At 31.7% G+C, this 23,444-nt stretch overlaps 6 protein-coding genes across 7 annotated transcripts; 2 read left to right on the forward strand and 4 right to left on the reverse strand.

The window, feature by feature from the left end:
• The first annotated feature begins 410 nt into the window (after positions 1–410).
• Positions 411–866, forward strand: LOC101258448 (uncharacterized). The gene has a single exon (XM_004235686.4). The coding sequence runs from the start codon at positions 411–413 to the stop codon at positions 864–866; it is 456 nt and encodes a 151-aa protein (XP_004235734.1).
• A 2,802-nt stretch (positions 867–3,668) lies between these two features.
• Positions 3,669–4,387, reverse strand: LOC101258143 (oleosin G-like). Its single transcript, XM_004235685.5, has one exon. The coding sequence runs from the start codon at positions 4,345–4,347 to the stop codon at positions 3,850–3,852; it is 498 nt and encodes a 165-aa protein (XP_004235733.1). The 5' UTR covers positions 4,348–4,387; the 3' UTR covers positions 3,669–3,849.
• A 249-nt stretch (positions 4,388–4,636) lies between these two features.
• Positions 4,637–8,129, reverse strand: LOC104646552 (putative AC transposase). Its single transcript, XM_010320282.4, has 4 exons — positions 7,758–8,129; positions 7,469–7,690; positions 6,438–7,312; positions 4,637–5,743 (listed from the first exon to the last, which is right to left on the reverse strand). Exons 1-4 carry the CDS (start codon positions 7,795–7,797, stop codon positions 4,826–4,828), a joined length of 2,055 nt encoding a protein of 684 aa, XP_010318584.1. The 5' UTR covers positions 7,798–8,129; the 3' UTR covers positions 4,637–4,825.
• Positions 8,130–10,638: 2,509 nt separating this feature from the next.
• Positions 10,639–13,601, reverse strand: LOC101257549 (uncharacterized). The gene is made up of 4 exons (XM_004235684.5): positions 13,195–13,601; positions 12,959–13,080; positions 11,869–12,033; positions 10,639–11,050 (listed from the first exon to the last, which is right to left on the reverse strand). The coding sequence occupies exons 1-4, from the start codon at positions 13,414–13,416 to the stop codon at positions 10,945–10,947; spliced, it is 615 nt and encodes a 204-aa protein (XP_004235732.1). The 5' UTR covers positions 13,417–13,601; the 3' UTR covers positions 10,639–10,944.
• Positions 13,602–15,991: 2,390 nt separating this feature from the next.
• LOC101264508 (protein decapping 5-like) lies at positions 15,992–20,486 on the reverse strand. Of its 2 annotated transcripts, none has more exons than XM_010320281.4 (8): positions 20,247–20,486; positions 18,290–18,390; positions 18,000–18,062; positions 17,361–17,915; positions 16,998–17,051; positions 16,643–16,756; positions 16,459–16,560; positions 15,992–16,374 (listed from the first exon to the last, which is right to left on the reverse strand). In XM_010320281.4, exons 1-8 carry the CDS (start codon positions 20,401–20,403, stop codon positions 16,225–16,227), a joined length of 1,296 nt encoding a protein of 431 aa, XP_010318583.1. In that variant the 5' UTR covers positions 20,404–20,486; the 3' UTR covers positions 15,992–16,224. The 2 variants fall into 2 exon arrangements, with proteins under 2 accessions (XP_010318583.1, XP_004236414.2); XM_004236366.5 differs by having other exon boundaries at positions 18,000–18,071.
• A 1,346-nt stretch (positions 20,487–21,832) lies between these two features.
• On the forward strand, positions 21,833–23,438 carry LOC101257251 (peptidyl-prolyl cis-trans isomerase CYP26-2, chloroplastic). Its single transcript, XM_004235683.5, has 2 exons — positions 21,833–23,139; positions 23,283–23,438. The coding sequence occupies exons 1-2, from the start codon at positions 22,289–22,291 to the stop codon at positions 23,383–23,385; spliced, it is 954 nt and encodes a 317-aa protein (XP_004235731.1). The 5' UTR covers positions 21,833–22,288; the 3' UTR covers positions 23,386–23,438.
• Positions 23,439–23,444: the final 6 nt, after the last annotated feature.

The following is a 23,444-nucleotide window of genomic DNA, read 5'->3' on the forward strand; positions in this document are numbered from 1 at the left end:
TCTTAATTTAACTGACATAAAAAGCATTACTCATAAATAGGGAAAAATCAATAAGTAATCTTCCTAAATGCTAAACTTAAAGTCTTCTATTTTAATTGTTTTTTTTAATAATACTAGCTATTTACGTCCTCTATAATTATGATAGCGCCAAATTTAAATTATGAGAGAAAAAAATTAAAATAATTTACGACTTTTATATTCAAAGGAAACCCACCTGTGCACACAATTAAGAAATTTCCAAAAATAAATTAAAATCAAAATCAATCATAATCCTAAAAAGTCAAATTTCTTATTACCGGCTATTTTCGGTTACCCACCTTTGCTCTTCCTTTGTTATAAATACCCCTCACATTCATTTCTACCTCTTTAACCAGTTGCTCCAAAACCAAAAAATAACAGAGAAAAAAAAAATGGTTCTCCTAACACCACCACGAACTCCGGCCAGAGCTGCGACGGCGATAGCCGGCTCATCGAAGCGGCTTATGGTGAATTTTATCGGTTCGATGTCTTTGTTAGCTTTGTGGTTGAAAAAAGCAAGCCGAGGAATTAAAACTCATAAACTCGGGAGCGATTCGCCCAAATCGCCGCTAGCGAAGCCGAAGAAGTTCCTCGCGACGATTAGTAACAAAGCGGTTAATCTGAGGCATAAGAAGAAGGCGGAAAGAGAGATTGTTGATGAGGATTTCAGCGATGGAGGACTTTGGCAGAGGGGAATTTTGATGGGAGATAAATGTCAGCCGTTGGATTTCTCCGGCGTGATTTATTACGATAGCGAAGGGAATCGATTGCAGGAGGTTCCGATGAGATCTCCGAGGGCGAGTCCGATGCCGAATTATCTTAATTACGCTTCACCCAAAGTGAATTAGAGAGAGAAAGCATCAGTTAGTTGATGCTCTGTTTTTAGGCATGTAGTTTTTGTTCGTCAGTTTTCTCTCTGTTTTACAGCTTAAACTTTTTTTAAAGTTTTAATGTTTGTTTGGTTTGGGCTAATTACAAAAGAGATGGTGGATATATGAACTAGCTATCCTAATTTTCTATTAATCCGGTGAAAAATACTGTATAAAAAGGTTTTGAATTTGGTGGAATAAACTGAATTTGGGCTATTATATGCTTCAGTGGGATGTTAATCCAAATTATTAAGTTGCTATCAATTTGCAAATTCTTGTTCATCCAGGTTTAACCCCCACTGCGTAACTGGGTAATAGCCCGTATATTCTCTGCTATTCGAGTGAGCACTTTGCGCGTAATAGCCCGTATATTCTCTGTTATTTGAGTGAGCACTTTGTGCGTATTGGATAAAATTACATAGGCTTGATTCAGAAGATATTAAAGAGAAATCGATTCAGAATTATCTGTATGGATAATTATCCAGTAAATCAACGAAATCATCTTAATGAATGAAAAGTAATATTTAAAATCACAAAATTTATTAATTTTTTAAAAAAATATATCAAATTCAATGGTGCCACGGGAAACGAAAGGAAGGAAGTATTAAGCAATTAAGCTGCATGCTCATATCCTTTTCCGTTTTTATTTTCAAAAAAATTATTAATTTCTGTAAACTATAGTATACGTACTTAAAATTGTAATTTTTGAAATTTATAATAAATATGGTTAAGAATTGAGGTGATGGAAGAAGCACTTGATTATATATGTATTCGAAAAGGCAAAAAGGCAGTTTGATTAGGAAAATATTAAGTTATGTTTTCGATACCCACAAAAAATATAAAAAAAAGTGTGAACTTTATTTATCTATAAATACGAACACTATTTTATTTTCAGCGCAATCAAATAAGCTACGGTTTTCAATAGTAGAACTTGTTCCATATCAAAAGGCCACAATATCATGCCTCCAAAATTTTATATTAAAGGATTTAAACGTCGATTAAATCGTTGAAAATATTCCAGGGCAGATACGAATATTATCAAAGACATCATCAAGGGTTTTGATTCCCTTTCAAAACCCACCTATACATTATATATACATTATCAATTGCAATTAAATAATATAAAAAATTAAATATATAAAAATCAAACAGATACGTCTAAAAATTTAATTTCTCTTGATTAAGACGTTTTCAAAGAATTAAAGCATTTTTTAAAGCCATCAGCCGCAATAGTAGTACGCGGGCATGAACTCAGTCATCTCCTAATTCTTTTGTTTAACGAATAATTATGATTAAGTTAGTGACCTCGTCAACTTAATTAACTTCTTGTATAATAGAAATGGGTTAGTATGAAATATAAAAATAATAAGAAAGTGACACTTTCTCACGCCAATATCATTATATGATTAATTTGTAGTTGGAATTGAATAATTCAACTTTTGTTAAATTTTATTCTTTATTAATTCCTAGTTGGACAAACCTTTGCATCATAATTATGGTCTACGGGGAACAATAGTCTCACGTACAATTTCAACCACTCTATTCACCGAGAAACGATAAATACTCTTTCATTTTTAATTGAAGATATCAATTTCAAACTTAAAACAGACACCAATTTCTTTTTTTTTTAAAAAAAAAAATGACATGAGATCATCAATCTCTCCAGTCAACTATAAAGGCTTATACACAAAGCACCAATAGGCTAGGCATGAGTCATATGACTTAGTCCAAATTGTATTTTTTTTTCTTCCATAAAGAAGAAAAATGGAAGGTCAAAGTCAATTAATGTCTCATACTTGAAAAGTCCTAATCAGTATTAGGTACTTGCTATTAAGCTATTTATTGATAATTCCAAAAAACGAAATCTTTTTTTCTTTTTTTGCCCAAACATTGTAGTAATTGGTCTGTCATTTACATATATATATATATATCAAACGTGAGAATAAGACACTTGGTATTAGGTGGAAATTATTGCTTCTTTATCTCATATAGTATGATAAAATTTTTGTATCCACCACGCGTCACTATCTCCTTCATCTATATTATATGTATGAAATTTTGTGGCAAGAAAGTGTATAGGTGTTATTATGAAAATTGTGATATTGTTGGTTGATGAGCTTTAGCGCACATTATTGAGTGCAACAAATAATTGAGCCAAAAAAAATAATCAAAATGATGGTGCCCTTTAGGCACGGTCACAACATTATTATCATTTTTAGAAAAAATAGTGAGAAATAAGTTTCACCTTTTAAGTTATCTTATTCATATTTTTTAATTATTTATAAATTTTTAAAATTCTTTAATTTTCACGCATTAAATTAATATATCTAACTCTATCAAATTAATATAGAACATCAAATCAATCTAGCACATTAAGTTAATATAACATGTATACATAAATTAGAGTTAATATAACATGTATATATAAATTAGTGTTCAAGTGTTTCAGATACTAGCGACTAATTTAAGTGTATACATAAATTAGTGTTCAAGTGTTTTAGATACTAGCGACTAATTTAAGTGTTTCAGATGTATCTCACGCATCGTATTAATATATGAATACTTATACTTTTATATCACTTTGAAGAATCTATTATATCACTTTGAAGAATTTTTATAATTATTTCGTATCAATTGAAGAATTTTTATAATTATTTCCTATTAATTGAAGAATTTTTATAAGTATATCGTATTAATGTATGAGCGCTAATATATTGTGTAGAGGAAACTCTTGTGATTATAACCTAATTTGCACTCATTTTTATGAGTACGAGGGCCCAATTACCTCTATTAAATTCCATATAAAATAAATTAAAATCCTCAAATAACATCACTACATTCTATGTAAAATCAGAACACTACAACAGTCCGATTTTTATATTTATATAATTTTGTAAAAAAAAAAGCTCAAAAGAGAAAATTAACCCGGTTCAAACAAACTGAAAAAACGGCTTGATCCAGCTCAAGCACCAGGAGCTGCATCCTTCACTTTACTATGTAGATACCCGCCGTATTCTCTAGCGTAATCTTTGACATGGCTAGCCGTATCAGCAATTCGGCTTCTGGCGTAATCAACCCGGTCCGAACCGGGCGGGTGAAATCCCCTAATGTACCTATATAACCAAGATAGAGACGCCAGCGTGGCAACCCCAAATCCACAAACCGATAAAAATCCGGCAATGGCTATAAACAGAACAGTACCCACAGGGACCCAAATCGGGCTGGAGATTAGAACCAAAGGAGTGAAGAAGATTAAACCTAATATAATTGTGGTAAGTGTGAGTCCGGTGAGGAGGAGTAAGATCCCGCCGGAGATAATTAGGGTTAGAAATCCGACGAGTTGGGTAGAATTAGGGACGTGTTCTTGCAATTTGCGGAGGAATGAAGGTGTAGTGTTGAAGCCGGAGGAACGAGTTGGTAGCCTTTGTGGACGGCCGTAGTTGGGTTGTTGATCGGCCATTTTTGTTGCAGAGAAGGAAAGAGGGTATGAGAATGTTGGGGAAGAGAAAGTTTAGAGTGAAATAGAGGAGAGTTAAGGGAGAGAAGGATGGGGTGATGTGACACGTGTGAGGAGGTGGAGTACATGCAAGAGAAACACGTGGGAGAATTGGACGTTTTCTACTTGGCTGATTTACATTTCGAATATTTAATGGTTCATATTTTACTTACTTTTTACCATATGATAAAATAAGATATGACGTATGGCGTTCTATAACAATAGGATTATAACTTGCTTTGTAAATTGCACATTGAACCAATCAGTATAATGTATTTCTTTTGATGATCACAATCCTGTTACCGGGACTTAGAAGGAAAAAAAAAAAAACCTTGTTATGACACAAGCGTTATTCATTATCTACTACTACTCTATCAAAACCTGTACATTAAACATATGGTGCATCTACATACAACAAAACATGGAGCTTCAGTTTCATCTATCATGATTTTTGTTTCTTGTCGGAACTTGCCATTGAACTTTCAGCTGCTGTAGCGGCTGCTAGTTCCATTAATCTCTCATAATCGATTTCAGTTGATTTATACTTCAACTTAAATCCGCTTTGCATCCATGACTTTACACAATGCAAAGCTTGAGTGCTACCGTAGGATGTTGAGAACCTTTGCTTATCTATCTCATCACCTTTGCTGCAGAAAAGGTCTTGAGGCGCCAAAGCAGTTGGTTGTGCAGCCAAAAAGTCTCGAGCCATGGATGATAACCGTGGGTAACGTGCATTGTTTACCTTCCACCATTCCAAGACATCTGTTGGTATAGGAGCAGGAGGTTCTGATAAATATTGAGTGAGCTCATCTGTGGCGGAGGACATGCTTGCTTTGCGTTTCTTACGAGCAATTTCCTCTGCAAAAGAAACACTTGCTCCATCTTCGAGCTCATGTGCAGCATAGGACCCAGATATACAAGGAAAATGACTGGTGGAATAGTTTCTCATAAAATGGCTTCTGGCTTCCTCCAAGTGATTCTCGGAATTGAGACTTTCAGGAATGAGCTCTACTTTGATTCTTGGATCAAGAATAGCAGTCATATAGGTGAAGGAGTTGCACATCTGCTCATTGTAGCTTCGAGCTTTCGTAGCCATTTCATCAGCAGCACTTCTGAGCCAGTCAGGGCTGTGTCGAGAGTCTCTACAGGCTGCAATTGTTTCAGAAATATGATCCATGAAAAAAAGAACCAAACCAACTGTGACTACTTTGTTTGTACATATGTCATGGATGGTTTTGTAGAAAGGTTCTAAAAATGCATGCATGATATTCACAGCATTCTTCTCCGCGTTGTTGAGGAGCACCCTACTGCCTAGTAGTTCATCATACTTCCGGAACATAGCTTCCAATGATTTACCTGCCTAAATGAAAAAAAATATATATAATTAAAGTCATCACTCATTTGTAGATCAAAATGTAAAGCAAAACCATATTTTTAAAATCCATTCTTGTGTTTCCTCTGTATGATGTCGTCCACTTCCAAATCTATAAGTAGCAAGACTCATTAACTCAATAATGTTGGCGTATCGATGTTTCCTTTGTCCAATCTAGTAGAGTCGAAGTGCAAATATTTTGAACTTTTTACTTGGGTAATTATCAAAGATTCTCTTTTTTAATATGGTAAGCTTTGTGCCCCTATTCAGAAGCTCAAAACAGTGGCTGCAAGTGGAGGGAGGGTCATTGACACTAATCAAAGTTTTATCTCTAAAAAGACATACATATCAACTTCCCGTTTCAAGCTGAACATGTATAAACCGACGGTTGCTAAGCATAGATTAGAGGTTGTTAATCAAGTATAGTCATGAAATCAGAGAAGAGTATAAAATTCATTGTCATAATACATTCAACACAATCAAAGGCAAACTAATTATAATAAAGATTGAAGAACTTCACTATAAAAATATGACACAGTTTAAGACAATGAGAAGTGAGCTTTGATCCAACATCACAGTAAACTCATACAAGTCAGATATGTGTGTGTACGCCTTGTTCTTAAATATTTTTAGGACAAACTAGCAGCGTGATATTTATAAGCATATTGAGAAAGAAAGATACCTTTCGTGCAATGTCAAGCATCTGGTAATTGCCACTCCAACGAGGTGAGGCATCAAGAGGGAATTTCCAAGTTCCTTCTTGACAAGCATTGCAGCATTGGAGAAAATCCTGAGAGATCTCAAAGGATGTGTTCATCTTTAGAACAATTTCTCTTATTTTAGAAATTATCGACTTTGTTGAACTTAGTCCATCATTTATGACTGAATTCAAAGTATGAGCAGCACATGGGAGATAGTAGAAAGGACTCATTTTCTGGCTATCCATATCTTCTTTGAGAGTATGGCACGCGTGCAGTGCAATCGGAGTATTATCATGTGTGCAACAGAGGACTCTATTCTCAATATTATAAATCTTAAGAACCTTCAACAAAGCATGAGATACTTCAGCAGCCCCACAAGGAGACGATATATGACAAATATCAAGGAGCAACTTTTGGAAGGACCAATTCTCATCAATCCACTGGCATGTCACACTCATATAAAGAAGTTGCTCGTAGGACGTCCAGAAATCAAGAGTTATACATACTTTCGAAGAAATTTGGTCTACTATCACCCTTACATCTTCCTGAATACTTCTAAAAACTTCGCAAAGTACTGATTGAAACTTCTCTTCAGGCCAAAGTTTTACCGTTGGATTGAGGAATTTAAACGAATTCAAAAGCCAATGCTCATCCAAAGTCGAAGGAGGAAGAGACGCGAGAATAAGCCACTTGACAAGCAACCAGTTCAAATGATCAAGCTCCAACTGAGGACCTTTGACATGAGGTTTAGGTTGAAGCTTCTTCACAACAGTAACAGATTGTGGTGCAGGACTTGCAACATTTACTGTTATATCATATCCTGGATGACGATTGCTAAGATGTTTCCCCAAATTGCCTAGTAAAACGAAGGAACAACATCAAGGTCTATACATACTGCATAACACCCATATTTAGTTTATAATTTCGAGCACATTCATTGTGTATGACCTATTTCACATGAAAATTAAGCATTTCTCTCGACTAATCGGGGAAAAAAAAGGTTTAAACATACCGGTGGCTGTTGCAATTGAATAACTCTGTCCACAAAATTTACATTTTCTAGTTTTTCCATCTGGTGCTGTTTCAAAATACTTTAGATACACTGATGTGAGTGCCTTTTTCCTAAGTTTTGTTGCAGGATCTTTCTCTGAAGATCCCGGCCCGATATCTATAGATTCTATGTTCAGGGTTGTACTTGGAGCTTCCACAACAGCAAGGGATTTGGATTCCATTTCTGTTACAGAACAAAGAGAATCAAAGAAGATGATTGCAATGAACTAAGTAGAGTGAAAAAAAAGTACCTTTTAAGGTCTTATAAGCAGTGTTGACATTCCAATCCATTGCGAACAAAATCAATAGCAAAACATAGAAATTCCACTTGTGTTGAATACTGTTTTTAGTGAGAGAAACAGAAAGAGAGAGAAAATGGGAAGGAGGAGTTGTAGAGGAAGAAATGGAGGGAAAGGAATTGAGTTTGAAGTGGAGAAGGAGAAGGGGAAGCTGAGAGCCAGATAGATTAGTGATGGAAGCCGATCTCAGATCCGACTGATACAGAACTTATATGTGGAGACGAAGCTTTAGCCTTTAGTTTTGGTAGAGCCGTCACGCCAAACCCTTGTTCCTTTTTCTTTTTTCTTTTTTATTTCTTTTTCTACTTTCCATAAAATATTACTACCCCTTTCTAGTTTGTTTCTACTCAATTTAGTCCTACTTAATTTAATTAAGAAAATGAGATGTGATTTGTCTTATCACACAATTTATGGTAATGAGAAATTTATTAATTCACTTTTAGTTTAGAATCAAAACATATAAATAACATTTATTTCTAATTTATATAAATATAATGTTATTTTAATTTCTCAAGTAAAACGATTAGCACTATGATGTGAGTCATTCTTTTTATTCAGAGAAATCATTAAAAACACTCCTCAAATTTGAAGAAAATAGTAATTTCATTCTCGAATTATTAACAGATTTAAAAACACTCATTTATTTGACTAATTAAGCTTAAATATATCGTTAATCTTGTAACATGAGTGAAATACACTCTAAATTCTCGTCAAGTAGATGTGTTTTCAATATTTCTCTCGACTTTTTATTAGTATTAAAATTCACATGTTTTTACAAGAGTTTGAAACCACTTGTTAGATCGAGAAGTATCGTTTTGATGTATTTGAGTTTAATTAATCGAATAGATGAATAATTTTACAATTTTCAATAAATTAAAAATAAAACTAATATTTCACGTTAAATATAAGAGCATTTTCAATAATTCTATATTATTTAAAATAAATCTGTTTTAACCTTCATTTTATTTATTATTAATAACATTCGCTAAGTATAAAATAAGTCGTGGAGCGCAAAAATTAACAAGAAAAATGTGTGAAGTGATGCCATGTCGACAGCTCAAGCTGTGGAGACTTTCACTAAGTTGGTTGCATCAACTCGGGACTCTCAGTTCACTAGCCGCCATTTTTCATTTATTTTAGTTTTTAATTTGTTTCTTCAAACTCTATTTTTATCATAGTATTATTTTTATAAAAAAAAGAATTAGTTATTTATTATAAAACTAGCAAAGTAATTTATGAATTATAGAATGTTTTAGAGTGTGAAAATAAAATAACCATTTCTCAATTTCGTCTTCCTTATCAAATTTATCTTTAACTAATAGTAATATTATTAGTTTAATTCTTTCTTTCTTAGTTAACTTTTGAAATTATATTAAATGCAAATAAAAAAATTAACATCGTAAGTTAAAAACTTGTCAAAAGAAGGTGTTTATTTTAAATTATCAACAACTATCATAAGAAAGAATTCTCGATATCATTAAATTATAAGCTTCAGTAAAAAAATTGTATTTATTTTTCATTGCTTTGTTTTTTCCCCATTCACTAATACCATTTGTTTTGGTAAATTTAGAAATAAGGATATTTTGTCGAAAAACGACCTATTTAAACATACATCACTATTATATATATTAATTTTACTTTCAATTTCAAATAATTACATATATTAATATTTTAAATATTTTATGTTATATATTTTGAAAGATATAATCAAACAAACACATCCTTAAAATTATAATTGAATAATTATCTTTTCCATCATTATCAATCTCCTATAGGTGTTCATTTCCCCATTTTTTCTCTCCTTCTCCCTCATTGATATTCCATCAATACTATATGATTATTAATTAATACAATTTTCTTTTTGGGTATCTATTTGGATAAATTTAGATTTTTTTTTTCTCTTTGTTTGAGAGGTTTGATGAGAATAAAATCACAAAAATTATTTGATTGACAGGTTTACTCAGTGAGGCGACAATGTTTCATCAAATCAAGAATAGAGAAAACTGAAAGTACTTGAACAATCTAAAAAAAAAATTAGTGTCGGTTCATTGAAGAAATTAAATAATATTAGAGTTATCAATATACGAATAAAGTGTTTTATTTAATAAAAAGTGTGATTATTTTACATGATGTATGGTAAGTAAAAACTAAAATAGATTTTGTTGGACTTGAATTTAAGATTGTCATACTTGGGCTAAAGTGGTAGACTTGAGAAAATAATAAAGTTAAAGACTGAAGTTAATTAAAATTTAACAAAGTATTTTTAATTTATTTATAAATAATTACAAAATTTACACATCGATCTATCGGTTCGATTTGATTATTTTTGTAATTTTTTTTATTGAAATCAAAACCAAATCAAATAGTATTGATTGTCAACATTTAAAAATCAAGCCACCAAATTAAATTAAATTAAATATTAATTTTTTTAAATCAATTTAATTCAAATTGCAATTTAATTTGATTGTTAACCATAACCATGAACCGTTCTAGGTGTATATAACAAAATACACACATATATCTAGTTAAAAGTTTTTTAAAAAAATTGAGTTAAAATTATGTGTGTGAAAAAAATATCATATGTAAAATTATACACATGTATCTTGTAAAAGGGAATAATTTTGAAACTATTATAAATTCAAGTAATTAATATTTAAATTAATAAAATTTACTGAATTTATTCTATTTTATAAATCAAATTTAAACGAATAAACTCGCACAATAATTTATCATAAAATAGAAAAGACTAAATTCTGGAAAAAAACTGACATTTGTAGTACTCTTTGGCATGCCACTCACAGTCTCGTCTCGTGGGCCTTTTGGGCTCTAAACATTTTCAATACACAAATTTTGTCGCTACGATAAAATTTGTTTTTGTTTACAAGTTATGATAGACGGATCATACTAGTAGTACAAATTACCATACAAATTAATGAAAATTACAGCTATATTTGTTTTCGTCCTAATGAATCACATAATTATGAATATTCATTAGCCAAATTTACCAAACAACTTTGTGAATTTTGTAAAACTTTTTTTTTTTGTTTGTTCTATGCCCTGTTGAGTCAAGCTAACAATTTCAAAACCCATTTTTGTCATCAAATAATTAATAACAGGAGATATACATAATTCTTGATTTTTAATCTCTTCTTGTGCATCTTCTGGATCTCCCTTTTCTCCAAATAATAGCACTCGGGTCTGGACAAACTTGGTATGGAATTTTTGGTGGATTAATTTCCGGTACACTGCACCACATTACATTATTAAATCAAATCATCAATGCCAGGTGGGACACATACTATATATTTTTTGTGGATAATTTTTTTAATGATTTTTACACAAATAAACTACCAAATAGTACTAAAATTGTACATGATCACAATATAAGACTGCAGGAAAAATAGTAATTCCAATTTTCTAAAAGGATACGTACATAACATTCTTTATATTATTAGTGGTAAGGTTGGTGCAAATTTTGTTTTAAATAATCAATAGTACAAATTTCTTGTGTGACAACTTTATGTTTGTTCTGATTCCCTTTATAAGAACTTATATTGATGCCTCTGTGACCAAATATTGGGTTAAAGAGCTCCGTAACAAGGTGATTTCATACTCGCGAGACTCAATCTGAAACTTCTGATTAAGGATGAAGAAGTACTTGCCACTCAATCACAATCCTCGTTAATGTGGTGTCAAGTTGACAAGCAGACAAACTCATTTATTTCTCGTTACTTCTTTGCTCGTAATGAAAACTCTATCCTTAATTTCTATTGTTTACACTTTACAGCTATACCATATTGCCTTATTTGTTTCTCATGACATCACAATAATGTAACGGCTTTCATTTAATAAAATGTCCAATTCATTTGACCACTTTAAGTTAATTGTTACTATAAGTTAATTTTTATCATTAGAATATTCATTTTAAGACTCAATTAATTTAAATTCGTGTTAGAAAATTTTATTTTAATGGTAATGCGATTCTTCTATAGTGTGTTTACACGAGTCGGAGCAGGTTGGATCGAAATGCATGGAATTAGGAATAAAAAAAAAATATTGTTACCTCGATGCAGCAATTTCAATTTGTGACAAGTCCATGTTGGTTGAACTGTTAGGTAAAGAAATAGTCCTTTTCATTTTTGTGGTGGTGGCCAATGGTGTTGGTTGCTTGATAGCCAGTACTTTGCAATTCAAATTGCTACCTGTACTGTTATGGTCCATGGCCATCCTTGTAACAAATCAATAAATAGTACAACTAGTTCAGTTCCACTGTGCTTAAACATATTCAATGAAATTTAAATATATTTTAAATGAGATGATCACGCATTTGATCGTGAGTTACAAATAATGGGGAGACACAATTGCAATTTGCATGAAACCGGCCAGCCAATAGGGTGTGACTGAAACGTGGCAGAGCAGAAAAGATTGGCACAAATCTCATTAAGTAAACAACAACAAAAAATTTAGGAGTTCCAACAAACTCAATTAATAATTCACAAATCCTTATCCTACTCTAAATATGATAAATCAGATAAGAACTAGCTTAACTAATTAAGTACTCCCTAATATTAAATCTAGTTTAAGAGATAAATTGAATCATCGTCTTTTTATTTTTAATCAGATATTTTAAACATAAAAAAATTTCGAATAAAATGTGTTTTCACCATTAATACTAAAAGTGGCTGTGCAGAGGAGAGTTGACCAACCATGGCTGGAGGACTTTAATGGCTTTATTGCTAGCAAATTCCTATCTACAATGGAATAAATCAATTCACACAAACTCCTTTTATCATTTAATCAATTTATCCCTAAAATTCTAAACTCCATAGTATTAAACTTTTTTTTTTCTTATTAAAGAGATGCACTACTTCTAATCAAAGTTAAAAGTTTGACTATTTTCAATTAATTTTCTTTCAAGGTTAATATACATATATTTATTTACCTTTTCAATACAAATATAAAGTTTATGAAAAAATCATGAATCCCACCTCGTCTGCCTTAGTAAAAAATTTTGACACTGACCTAGTTGATCAGGTTAACAATGTCGTCTTAGATTGAAATTTCATTAAAATAACAATATTAGGTGACTTTTTTCATATTTAACCAAATTTTGATAGTTGCCGATATTAATACCGGTAGGAGGTAACAGATACCTGTAGATAAAGCTATGATCATGAAGTCCAACAACAAGAGTTGAAGCTCCAATTTGTCTAACCATTTCAGCAATTTTGCGACCATCTTGATCTCCTTCAGTGACCACAATCTCTGTCTTGGTCTGTAACAGATCAACCACCTATCTCTGTTAACATATATGTATCAGTAACATTAAAAAAAAAACAGAACATCATGGTTTTAAAAAACAGAAAAAAAAAAAAACAGAGTAACCTACGTTGGGAAAATCGTTGCAAAGATCTTGAAAAGAGAGAGCTAATTGAAAACCTTTGAGTCTAAGAAGCCTAAGTTTGTTATTGCTTCTGGATCTCAAATTTGGGAAAACATGAAGAAGTGTTAGTAAATCTCCATATCTTAAGAGATTATGAAGAGCCCATTGTAGAGCTGTTTTTGATACTTGTACATCTTCTACTATTATTACTATTTTCCTCACATCCATATCAAAAAAAAAAAAAGAACTTTGTTCACAGCTCTAATTTTTCTCTTTTCATATGTATTCTATAGTAACAAACAAAACATAAACATAAGACTCTGTCTGCTTATGTTTTTATTTTTATTTTATATAGGGTCTGGAAACTGCAGGTTGTGTTTGTACGCCAAATTGGACCGCGTACGAAAATGAACGAGTTGAATTAAATTTGGTTAATTATTTTTATTAAATTTTTTTTCAATAGTGGTTATATTTTTGAATTAAATTAAAAATAAAATAACAATTAGCCACGAAATAAAAAATGTCCAAATCGTTCATTTATTAAATCAATAAATTTTAACTCGCATTGAGTAAAATAAATTGTTATAATCAGATCCTTCTATGGACTTTGTGTATAGCGGAAGATTTCGTGTACTAAATTGTTCTATTAATTTAAGATATTTAAAAATTGGATTAGTACATTTTAGGTAAATTGAAAGTTAAAAGGTTTTGATTTTGTGTGAACAATAAGAGAACATTTACTCATGTAGATTTCGTGAGTAAATGGACTTTTAAGATGCTCAACCGTTCAATAATGTTTAACATTAATCAAACAACACTTGTTTTCATTTCCCAATAATAACAGAATTTTGGATTTTAGACGCTTTTTAAAAATAATAATAAAAATACTTTATCACTATATTCATGTCAATCAACTTATAGTCTTGGATTTTGAAAAGAAATTGAGGTACAAACAATTATCATTGAAAATATTTCTTTTTTAAACATAATTAGTAGTTTTCTTTATATATTAAACAATACTCATATTATATTACTATTTTTAAAAAAAACACAAGTGACGTGACTAGAAACATCCTCAGAAAATTGTGGTTATCTGTTTTTGGTTCTTACTCCTTTGTCCTCTTTTCATCACTTTTTTCTTCTTAATTTTGTTCTAGGTTCAACATTATTTTATTTTAAACCTAATAAGAACTTCATCTTTTTTTTTAAAAAAAAAAAGGATCAACAGTCAAAAATATATATCATATTCATGAATTGAAATAATTTTTCACAATAGAAAATAGCTAGTAAATAATACCTTCATTTATGATGGGCGAAATCTTACCTTTTTTAAAACTAAAAATAAGAAAAATTTGTTTCTTAATTAGATTACAAATTCTAATTATACATGAATTAAATAAACTAAATATTAAATCCTAAACAATTCAAATTTCTACTAAAACTTTGAATCATCCTAACATAGAAAATACATAAATCATAGTTAATAACAATAATATACTGATCAATGTAATTTTATATGTAAGGTCTAAAAAAATTAAAATATAAAAAAACCTGACTAATATGTTAGAAAGTTCTTTTTTTTTTTTTTTAATATGAAGCCTCAATTCAAATAAAATATTTCAAATCAGTATTTAAAAAAAAGAAAAAGGAAGTGAGATATTATTCAATAATGTGAACACTCACTCTGCGAAGGAAGTGACTAGTGAAAGCGATATGAGATAAAAATAAAGGGTATTTTGTAACCGATCTCAGATTATATCTACCGTAACCTTTTAACTTAGAGCAGCAAAAGATCCTCTATTCATTTTTACGCGTTCATATTTTAAAATAATCTTTTATTTTTAATATTAGATCAAATTTAGTTATTTTTTTAATCAAATTTGTATTCTAAAACCTAAGATAATAAAACTATATACATTATTTTTTTAAAAAAAACGTACAAAATTCAAAACAAACGAATAAAAGTAAACTGAAACTGAAACTGTACTATCTTTACAAATGATTCTCAGTGGCATTTGAAACTTTTTTTTTTCTTTTTAGAAAAGTTTATTGAATTTTTTTCTTTTAGGAAAAACAGCCTCGAGATCCTATAAAGTACAAAAGGCATGCAACAACAAGCGGTTTGTTAGTAAATGTTGTTTGTTTTAATAATTAGCTTATTCAGACAACACTTTATTAATCAAACGTTACGTATGTTGTTTTTTGTTATAATAATTAGCTTATTCAGACAACACTTTATTAATCAAAAGTTACGTACATTGTCTAATTTGTCTCTTCTATATATTTTTTATTAGTATAAGTCATTGAACTTTTTGTATCCATATGCTAGCTGGAGAAAAAAAGAGTGCTACTTGTGTCCATTCACACACCACAATAATGATATCAAAAGAATATTGGTTTAATTTCATCTATATTCTTATCCACCAGGAAGAGAACAAAAAGAGCAAGGATTTTATTAATTAATTAATTATAGTATATAAAGTTATAAACTCCTTTTTGTAGTCTTAATGGAAATTAGGCAAATTCCCTGCTATCAGGCTCTAAGTTGCCAAGTTGGAGAACATGTCAAAGAGAGATCTAAAACGCTCTTGTCTGCATGAAATATTATACGTAAAAACTATAACACACTATTAATTTTACCTGACTGATACCTGTGCACGTAAATTTTACCTCTATCTTAGAATATAAGAGTAGTATTATTAAGTTTGACAAGTAACGGGATGCAGTAAATGCAAGCTCGGATTTAGACCTTGCAACAACACTTAACAAATTACCATTATAATGGAGAGCTCAAATATCAGCATTTACTTTTCAAACCTGTAGCATGAAATGGCCAAATTTTACTGCTTAGCATTACTAACAAAAACATCCATTCAACAAAGTTTGTAAATTAAGTTGTAGCAAATTAAAAGCAAAGCTGTCTATCTCTTCCTCAGGAAGTTATTGGTATCAGCTGATCATTTACCACTAATTACATTCTTCATAATTACCAAGCCTTACAAGTTATAGATTAAACTGAAGCAGACACATGAAGTCTCATTTTGAGACACGCCTCCACACTTTTTTTCCAGGACCACCACGCACATTGCCATATCTTCTGCCACCAAGTGAGGCTTGAGATGTCCTAGACGAGCGTGGTCTGTTGCCATGATCAATATGGACTATTGGGATCTCTACTCCAAAGGTCTGGCAACACATATGAACAAGTCTATTAATAGAATGAAAAAAATGATGAGCGTTTTATAATGAAAGAAAGAGGGCATTCATTACCTCGTTGTCTATTTTCATTTGTTGAGAGAGCGTCAGTATGGATTCATGCTCTGGTAGACCATAAGAAAGATAGTCGAAGAATTCGTCCTTATGGTAAACAGGCTGCACAACAGAGAGAAGTCAATAAATAAATAACCAGCCTTAATTAGAAAGCTTATAAATGAAACTTGTTCAAATTTTCCACCAGCTTATGGTCATCACTGTTGCTGAAGATGGCCCAAACTTCTTTCTTGTTGAACTTTTTGTACATTCCCTCGAAATCAAAGTCCTCTACAAATCTTCTTATCACACGGGGTTTCTGAAAATGAAAACAAAACTTAAGCTAGCAAAAACTACATGGTAAATAGCAATCGAGTGTACATGTGGAAATACTTTAACTTTCTTTTTGGCTTGGCACCAAGTAAAGTGAAACAAGAGATGGAGTTTGGTACAACCCACAGGTTGAACATGAATGCATAATAAATGAACATCCCGTAAGACTCATATCAATACCTATGTAGGCTTAAATGAAAATGCAAACAAAATAGATAATTAATTACCTGATCTCTTCCCCCAGCAGACTGATTTTTATCATGAGGAGATGATGTAGATCCCTGCAAGTAGAAGAAGAACGGAAAAAAAATAGAAAGGGTATTGTTGAGCACAGAAACAAGTAGTAGTGTTTGTTTTGATACAATGTGATCCAAGAAATTAGAAAGAAACACAAACACATAACAGACTTGGTTGTTTGCTAATCAACATTCAGCAATAGTTATGGTTTAACTGAATCAATGACAATGATCAAACTAGGTTTACTCATGAAACATAATTTCAATAAAGGGTGATATCAGCTTAACCTTTTACTATAAGTGGCCAAATCATATCATGAGGAAGAACAAACAAGGGACAAAGAGTGAACATACAGTTTCAGTTTTGGGTTTCTCCAGGGTTTCTTCACTGCTTTTTGATGGAAGGGCCTCCATTGCTGGTGCTATAGCAGTCATTTCTTCTATGTTTACGGTCTGCCTCTGTCCTGACTGTTGTACTTGTGGCGAACAAAATGTCACTTGTCCACCAGATAGCAAGGAAGGATTCGTAGTTTGGGAAAGGCCAGTACTATGACCCAACAACAAGGGATGTTGGTGTTCATAATAACTGGATCCACCAGCTACAGAGGTATTTACATTCTGTTGCTGTTGAACTGGGGCCTGTGAAGGCGGAGGATGAAAATAAGCAACTCCTCTTGAGGACCCAATTAGTCCTGGCCAATAAGCAGGCCTAGGCCTAGAGATATTTGCAGGTGGAGGAGGAAGAAATGAGCCCCTAAAGCTTGAAGTTGATGCTGATAGGTCACGCGGACGGGGCTGATTCAACTGGAATGATGTACCAGGCCTGAGGATGGGTCGTGCACTGCTTCTAACACTTGCACCATGAGATGTGGAGGCCATATGTGTAGGAGTTGGGTGACGAAAACGAGGCTTCCAAAGATTTTCATGCACAAGGTTAGATAAAGTATCCAGGGAGTAATCAGAAAAAAACTAATCCGTATAAGAAAAATATACCCGTATTATCGCAGGATGGCCAGGTACAGCAGATCTAGTTGGAGGTAAAGGAGGAGATATAACCTGCAGATCCTGAGACAACTCAAAGGCAAAGGAAAAAGAGAGATCCAGTACGAGATCATGTTTTTGGAATGTTGATAAATAATCGATTTTATTAGTTGATGTTTCAACTAAACTTTTTTGCTCCTAATAAATGTGACAATTTGAACAGCTCGAGCACATCCTAAGTTGTTTGAAGACATTTTTTTCATCTCAATAATTCTAGTTGACAAGTTATCAGTACAACTCACCTTTATGTTGGCTCCGCGTAAGTATATAAAATTGTAGATTCGGTCCTTTCCAGGAATCTGAGGGCCATATTTCAAGCGTCCTTCCGACCCAAAGAATTTCACTGCAGCCACACCAGACATTGATTAATTATGCATCAAAAGGGCACATGATAGTTAAATTATTAATAGATGAACAAAAAATAAAATAAAATCCAGGAACTAGAAATCATCATATGACTTAACAAAATGGTGACACTTTCTTTCTTTGATTGCTTGCAGCAAAATATTTGTTTCCAGAAAAAAAGTGTTTTGTTTCCAATTAGTAATGGGAGAAGTTATTATACATTTGCAATATTGATGATAAGCTTCAAAAACTTAATCTAAAAATATGCACTTACTGAAAGATGAGCTTATTTAGGAATAGAATTCTAGTAAATGTTATTCATGCTGTGATCCAAAGTATGAGGAACTATTATGAAATACAAGTAAATTCCGAACATTGATCCATTCGTTATTTGAGAATGGAAGTTTGAGTTTAGAGCTAAATAAAGAATGCTACAAACAACAACAACAACATCACAGGAAAATTTCACAAGTAGGGGGTTAGAAAGGGTTGGGTGTACGCAGATTATAACCCTACCTCGCAGAGAAAAAATATATACTAAAAACTATTATTTTAAATAATTGAAAATATACTGACTAAGATTTTTGCTTCCTAATTTGGTGAACTATCAAGGTGACATTGAATTTGTAAAGATTCTTAACTAATTCAAGTGGTTTCTCTAGCAAGTTGTTTGGTGTTGTTAGGGTTTATGCTTTCCCTAACAAAGTAGTGTGAAAGAAAAGTTCTTTGTAACTTTTCACACTTCCTTTGCCATTTTTGTTTCCTGGAGGAGATACATCGCTCATCTTATAAACAAAGTGATTGATTTTTCTTCATTTTTATGAAAACTAGCTGATCTTTAATTCTTTCTTCTAGAATAAATTACATCTTTTTTTCTTCTTTTTTTTTGTCTATGCTCCCAACAGAACTTCAATAATAGCACCAAAAAATATGATAACTGATGATATCTGCAATGGTAGCTGTCACTAGATGATCCAATTTGTGAGTGTTGATCAACACACATACATGCCAAAATCACTACAAAATTCTAAAAATCACCCAATGGCCATATAAACTGAAAAAAAAAAAAAACAACAACAAGAGAAGTACTATTTCTGTGTGGTTTTGTACAAAACAATTCAAAATCGAGTTTATAGTACCACGAAACCAGTAAGAATCTATACAGATAATGAATGTAGAAATATTAAAACATACTGATCCAACAAAAAAAAAGAGAACAAAAGTAGTATTAGCTAGAATTGAAAGAATGACTATTTCTGTGTGGTTTTGTACAAAAACAACTCAAAAATCGATGTTATAGAACCACAAAACCATGAAAACACTTGGAATCCGTCCAGAAAACCAATGAAAACATACCGATCCAACAAAAAGTAGTATCAAAGTGAGGAAAGGACCATTTTTGTGTGGATTAGTACAAAAAAAAACTCAAAATTGATGCTTCAAAACCATGAATTCACTAAGAATCAGTCCAGATAACCAATGAAGAGTTATGAAAACACACAGATACAACAAAAAGTAGTATCAAAGTGAGAAAAGGGGTTTTGTGCTTAAGAAAAGCTTCAAAACCATGAAATTACTAAAAATCAGTCCAGATAACCAATGAAGAGTTATCAAAACATACAGATACAAAAAAAAAAAGTAGTATCAAAATGAGTAACTGACTATTTTTGTGTGGTTTTGTACAAAAAAAAACAACTCAAAATTGATGCTTCAAAATCATGAACATATAGCCAATGAAGAGCTATCAAAAACATCCTGATCCAACAACAACAACAAAAAAAATTTAAATCAGAGACTGAAGACCATTTCTCAATAGTTAAAAACAAGTAATATGAGATTGACAAAAATGTATACCATACTTAAGCCCAAGTCTATAATTACTAATTTCAAATAAAATTCCTTCATATCGCATTTCAGATGTCGAAATGACAGAAATTAGAGATCCGAGCCTTAATTCGCCGGTCCTCGCCAGAGCTAGTCTCTGATGAATGCCGATAGGCGGTGCTGCCATAACTAAAGTTTGAGAGACGTGAAAAACTAAGCAATCGCTACCGATCAATTTATAGAAAAAAATTTACAACTCAACTCAAGCCAACAGAAGAAAAAACACAGTTTCACGTTTTATTTGAGCACTTGTCAAATGCGAGGGAAGCACTTCTTTTTAGCTTATTTACTATTTTGTACATATTTGTATTTATGTTTTTCCTTCACCATCTAATTTTCCTCTTTCTTTTTTTTTAATTTTTATTTTTTATTGTGTGCTTTCCCACGTGAGATTTTGTTTTTTCTTTACCTTCTTTTGTTTTTTTTCATAATCACTTGTTTCAAGAAAAAAACTAGGGATTGGAGTCAAACTGCCAATTAAACTTTGAAACATTTTTACATATATAGTTTTAATTTTGAAAAAAAAAGTTTTATATTTATTTTTGTATAAAATAGTTAAGTTAATTATATAAAATGTGTTATTTATTTTTAATTAATAATATCAATTTTAAGTAGATAATGTCTGAAATTTTACGATTTATTGAAATTAATGATTATAATTAAAAGAGAATTTTGCTACATAACAAATAGATTTTTTTTTTAAAAAAAGACCGCAAATTAAATATATGATACATGTAACATCTATTTTATTTTACGAGTGGCTATTATTTAAGTTAATTTTCCTTTTTTAAGCAAAAGATTGTATATCTCTAGCGTGTTTTTCTAGCTTATTTATTTTTTATGTCCAGAAAATTCAGTATAAACAGCTTTGGATAAGAACATGTACGTAAAGCTCTTTGATTTGTGTTTAATTTGTTTGTTTTATATATTTACTGGGGCATAAAATTATGATGACCAACTAAAAAATTTGAAAAACAAGTGCATAGTCTCTTAATTTTTTTTAATAACTATATTGTTGAAGTCTCTAATTATTTCTAGACAATCATAGGATGTAATGAGGACTATATACTGTTCTGTTGAAAATAATAGTTTTGATAAGCTATAATTATGAGAGATGAACAAGTAATTGTTTTCACTTTAATTTGTTTTTTCCAAATATATGATCAAATACACTCATTTAAAAAAATTGTGAAAATTCAATCATTTAATGATTACTTAGATAATTCAAGTATTTTTGAGATGTATAGAGCATCACTGTCTTAGATGTTTATTCACTCAACTTCTAAGTTCACAAATAATATTAATGTCAACATTATATTTCTTGATGTTTTGTAATATATAAATTAAATCTCTTTCCAACAAAATCATGTATAAAGGAATAAAAGGAAAAGATCTTAATACTGAAGTTATGATTAATACTATTCTTTAAAAGGTTAATCTTTCCAAAAGAGAATTTCTTTAGGTATATTGCAACATTAGGTTTTATTAGCACTCTTCCTAATAAAAAGGTCCACTTAAAAGGAAAGAAATTTATATAAACTACGTATTAATTCTTTAACATTTATATGATCACGATAAGTTTTTTTCTTTTTATTAACATTATTTGATCATTTGTAATTTTTACATCTATTTAAATTAATTTCCCTTAAAAATAGTTGTTTTTTTATTTCCCACTTAGTGTTTTAAGCCCGCATTGGAGTCCCGACTAAATTCGAGTCACACTTACTACAAGGCTCAAACTTCTGATTAAAGGTGGAGCAGTCCCACCACTAGCTCTGGGCTGTTGATTCCCTAGAAAAATACCAGTTGAATGATGCTCAAATGAGCCAAGTGAAAAAGGATGGCCCAGTAGTGTCTTTATAAACCAGTAGCATGATAGTATTAGATATTAGGGGATTGGCTTCTGCTGTTTCTATCCACATAATCAAACTTTAGAAAAACAGACTTCTTCCACCTATTTGAAATGTTGAGAAACAATTAGAGAGGCAGAAAGGGGCTAAAATCAGTAAATTATGCAGTCTTCAGCTCAATTTCTTCAGCCTCCAGCAACCCCTCTTCCTCCTAAACAAATCCAAAGCACAACTATAAGCAAATGTATCAAATTTTCGCGTAGAGAACTTACCATTAGCACCAGTTCATCTGTGCTTCTACTATTAGGATCCCAAGCTATTGAGCCATTGAATCTATCAAGGGCAAGAGCAGATGAACTCCCTCCCGATAACCCCGATAAAACAGAACCAGAGCAAGAGCCTTCAAGAAAAATCGAATATTGTTCAAATCAGAATGTAACAAAGAAAGCATTTCTTGAAGTATCAGTTGATGGGGAACCTATAGGAAGGATTGTTATCGGGTTATATGGTGATAGTGCCCCATTTGGGTCATCAAGGTTCAGTAATCTTGTTAGTGGAGCAGCAGGGGTAAGTTATAGAAGAAAAGATTTTGTGAGGATAATGCCAAATTATGTACAACATGGTGGATTGAGATCATATGGAGTGGATGCTGAACTTGCCAAGAATACTGGAAGAACAATGGCAATCGATAACCTCGTAGATGAATGGGTGAAACAGAGTGAAATGTGCCAGGGTACAAAGAATGTAGCAACAAGTGTTAGCCTTATTGTAAGAGACCCTTCAAAACCACCTCCAAAGATGAAGCTGGTTGCACGAGGAGGGAAGCTCGAAATCGATCAAGAAGAAGTAGGAAAAGATGTGAATGGAACAGAGTTTACTATTGCCCTTAAAGACTCACCTGAGTTAGATGCATCTGCTTTAGTTATTGGGAGTGTCTTGGAGGGGATGGATGTTGTTGAGAAACTTGGCCAAGTCAAAACTGTGAAAGAGAATACAACTTCTCCTTATTTCAGGTACTGACAATCTACCAATCACTTAGTTCAGGTGGCTAATAGTGAGATTTGACTGAACAGGAACATATAAAATAGACTAACCAATTAAGAAAATCGTAGTATATACAAAACACAACCAACCAATTTTCTGGTTTTATCGACAGGGCGGCCAAGTTGATAGGAGATAAAAGAGCTGTAGTTGCAGAGAGAGGCTTCAACAGACCTTACTCAAAGGTGAAAATAACAAACTGTGGCTTGATGGAATGATCAAAGATCCTGTTGAGAGATTTTTGTCCTTCTATTTCTGCTAAGAGGAAGAACTGGTC

This window comes from Solanum lycopersicum, chromosome 3 (genome assembly GCF_036512215.1).
Source record: "Solanum lycopersicum chromosome 3, SLM_r2.1".
In the NCBI taxonomy this organism is placed as follows: Eukaryota; Viridiplantae; Streptophyta; class Magnoliopsida; order Solanales; family Solanaceae; genus Solanum; species Solanum lycopersicum.

Coding starts and splice junctions, on each gene's coding strand:
- LOC101264508 (XM_004236366.5), bottom strand. CDS start 20,403: ATGGCAGCACCGCCTATCGGCATTCATCAGAGACTAGCTCTGGCGAGG. Junction 18,072..18,289: donor TACGCGGAGCCAACATAAAG/GTGAGTTGTACT, acceptor GAGTTGTCTCAG/GATCTGCAGGTTATATCTCC. Junction 16,757..16,997: donor CTGCTGGGGGAAGAGATCAG/GTAATTAATTAT, acceptor TTTCATTTTCAG/AAACCCCGTGTGATAAGAAG.
- LOC101258143 (XM_004235685.5), bottom strand. CDS start 4,347: ATGGCCGATCAACAACCCAACTACGGCCGTCCACAAAGGCTACCAACT.
- LOC101257251 (XM_004235683.5), top strand. CDS start 22,289: ATGCAGTCTTCAGCTCAATTTCTTCAGCCTCCAGCAACCCCTCTTCCT. Junction 23,140..23,282: donor ACAACTTCTCCTTATTTCAG/GTACTGACAATC, acceptor TTTTATCGACAG/GGCGGCCAAGTTGATAGGAG.
- LOC101257549 (XM_004235684.5), bottom strand. CDS start 13,416: ATGGATGTGAGGAAAATAGTAATAATAGTAGAAGATGTACAAGTATCA. Junction 13,081..13,194: donor TTTGCAACGATTTTCCCAAC/GTAGGTTACTCT, acceptor GATCTGTTACAG/ACCAAGACAGAGATTGTGGT. Junction 11,051..11,868: donor ATTGAAATTGCTGCATCGAG/GTAACAATATTT, acceptor AATGTGGTGCAG/TGTACCGGAAATTAATCCAC.
- LOC104646552 (XM_010320282.4), bottom strand. CDS start 7,797: ATGGATTGGAATGTCAACACTGCTTATAAGACCTTAAAAG. Junction 7,313..7,468: donor TTCAATTGCAACAGCCACCG/GTATGTTTAAAC, acceptor TCGTTTTACTAG/GCAATTTGGGGAAACATCTT. Junction 5,744..6,437: donor TGCTTGACATTGCACGAAAG/GTATCTTTCTTT, acceptor TTTTTCATTTAG/GCAGGTAAATCATTGGAAGC.
- LOC101258448 (XM_004235686.4), top strand. CDS start 411: ATGGTTCTCCTAACACCACCACGAACTCCGGCCAGAGCTGCGACGGCG.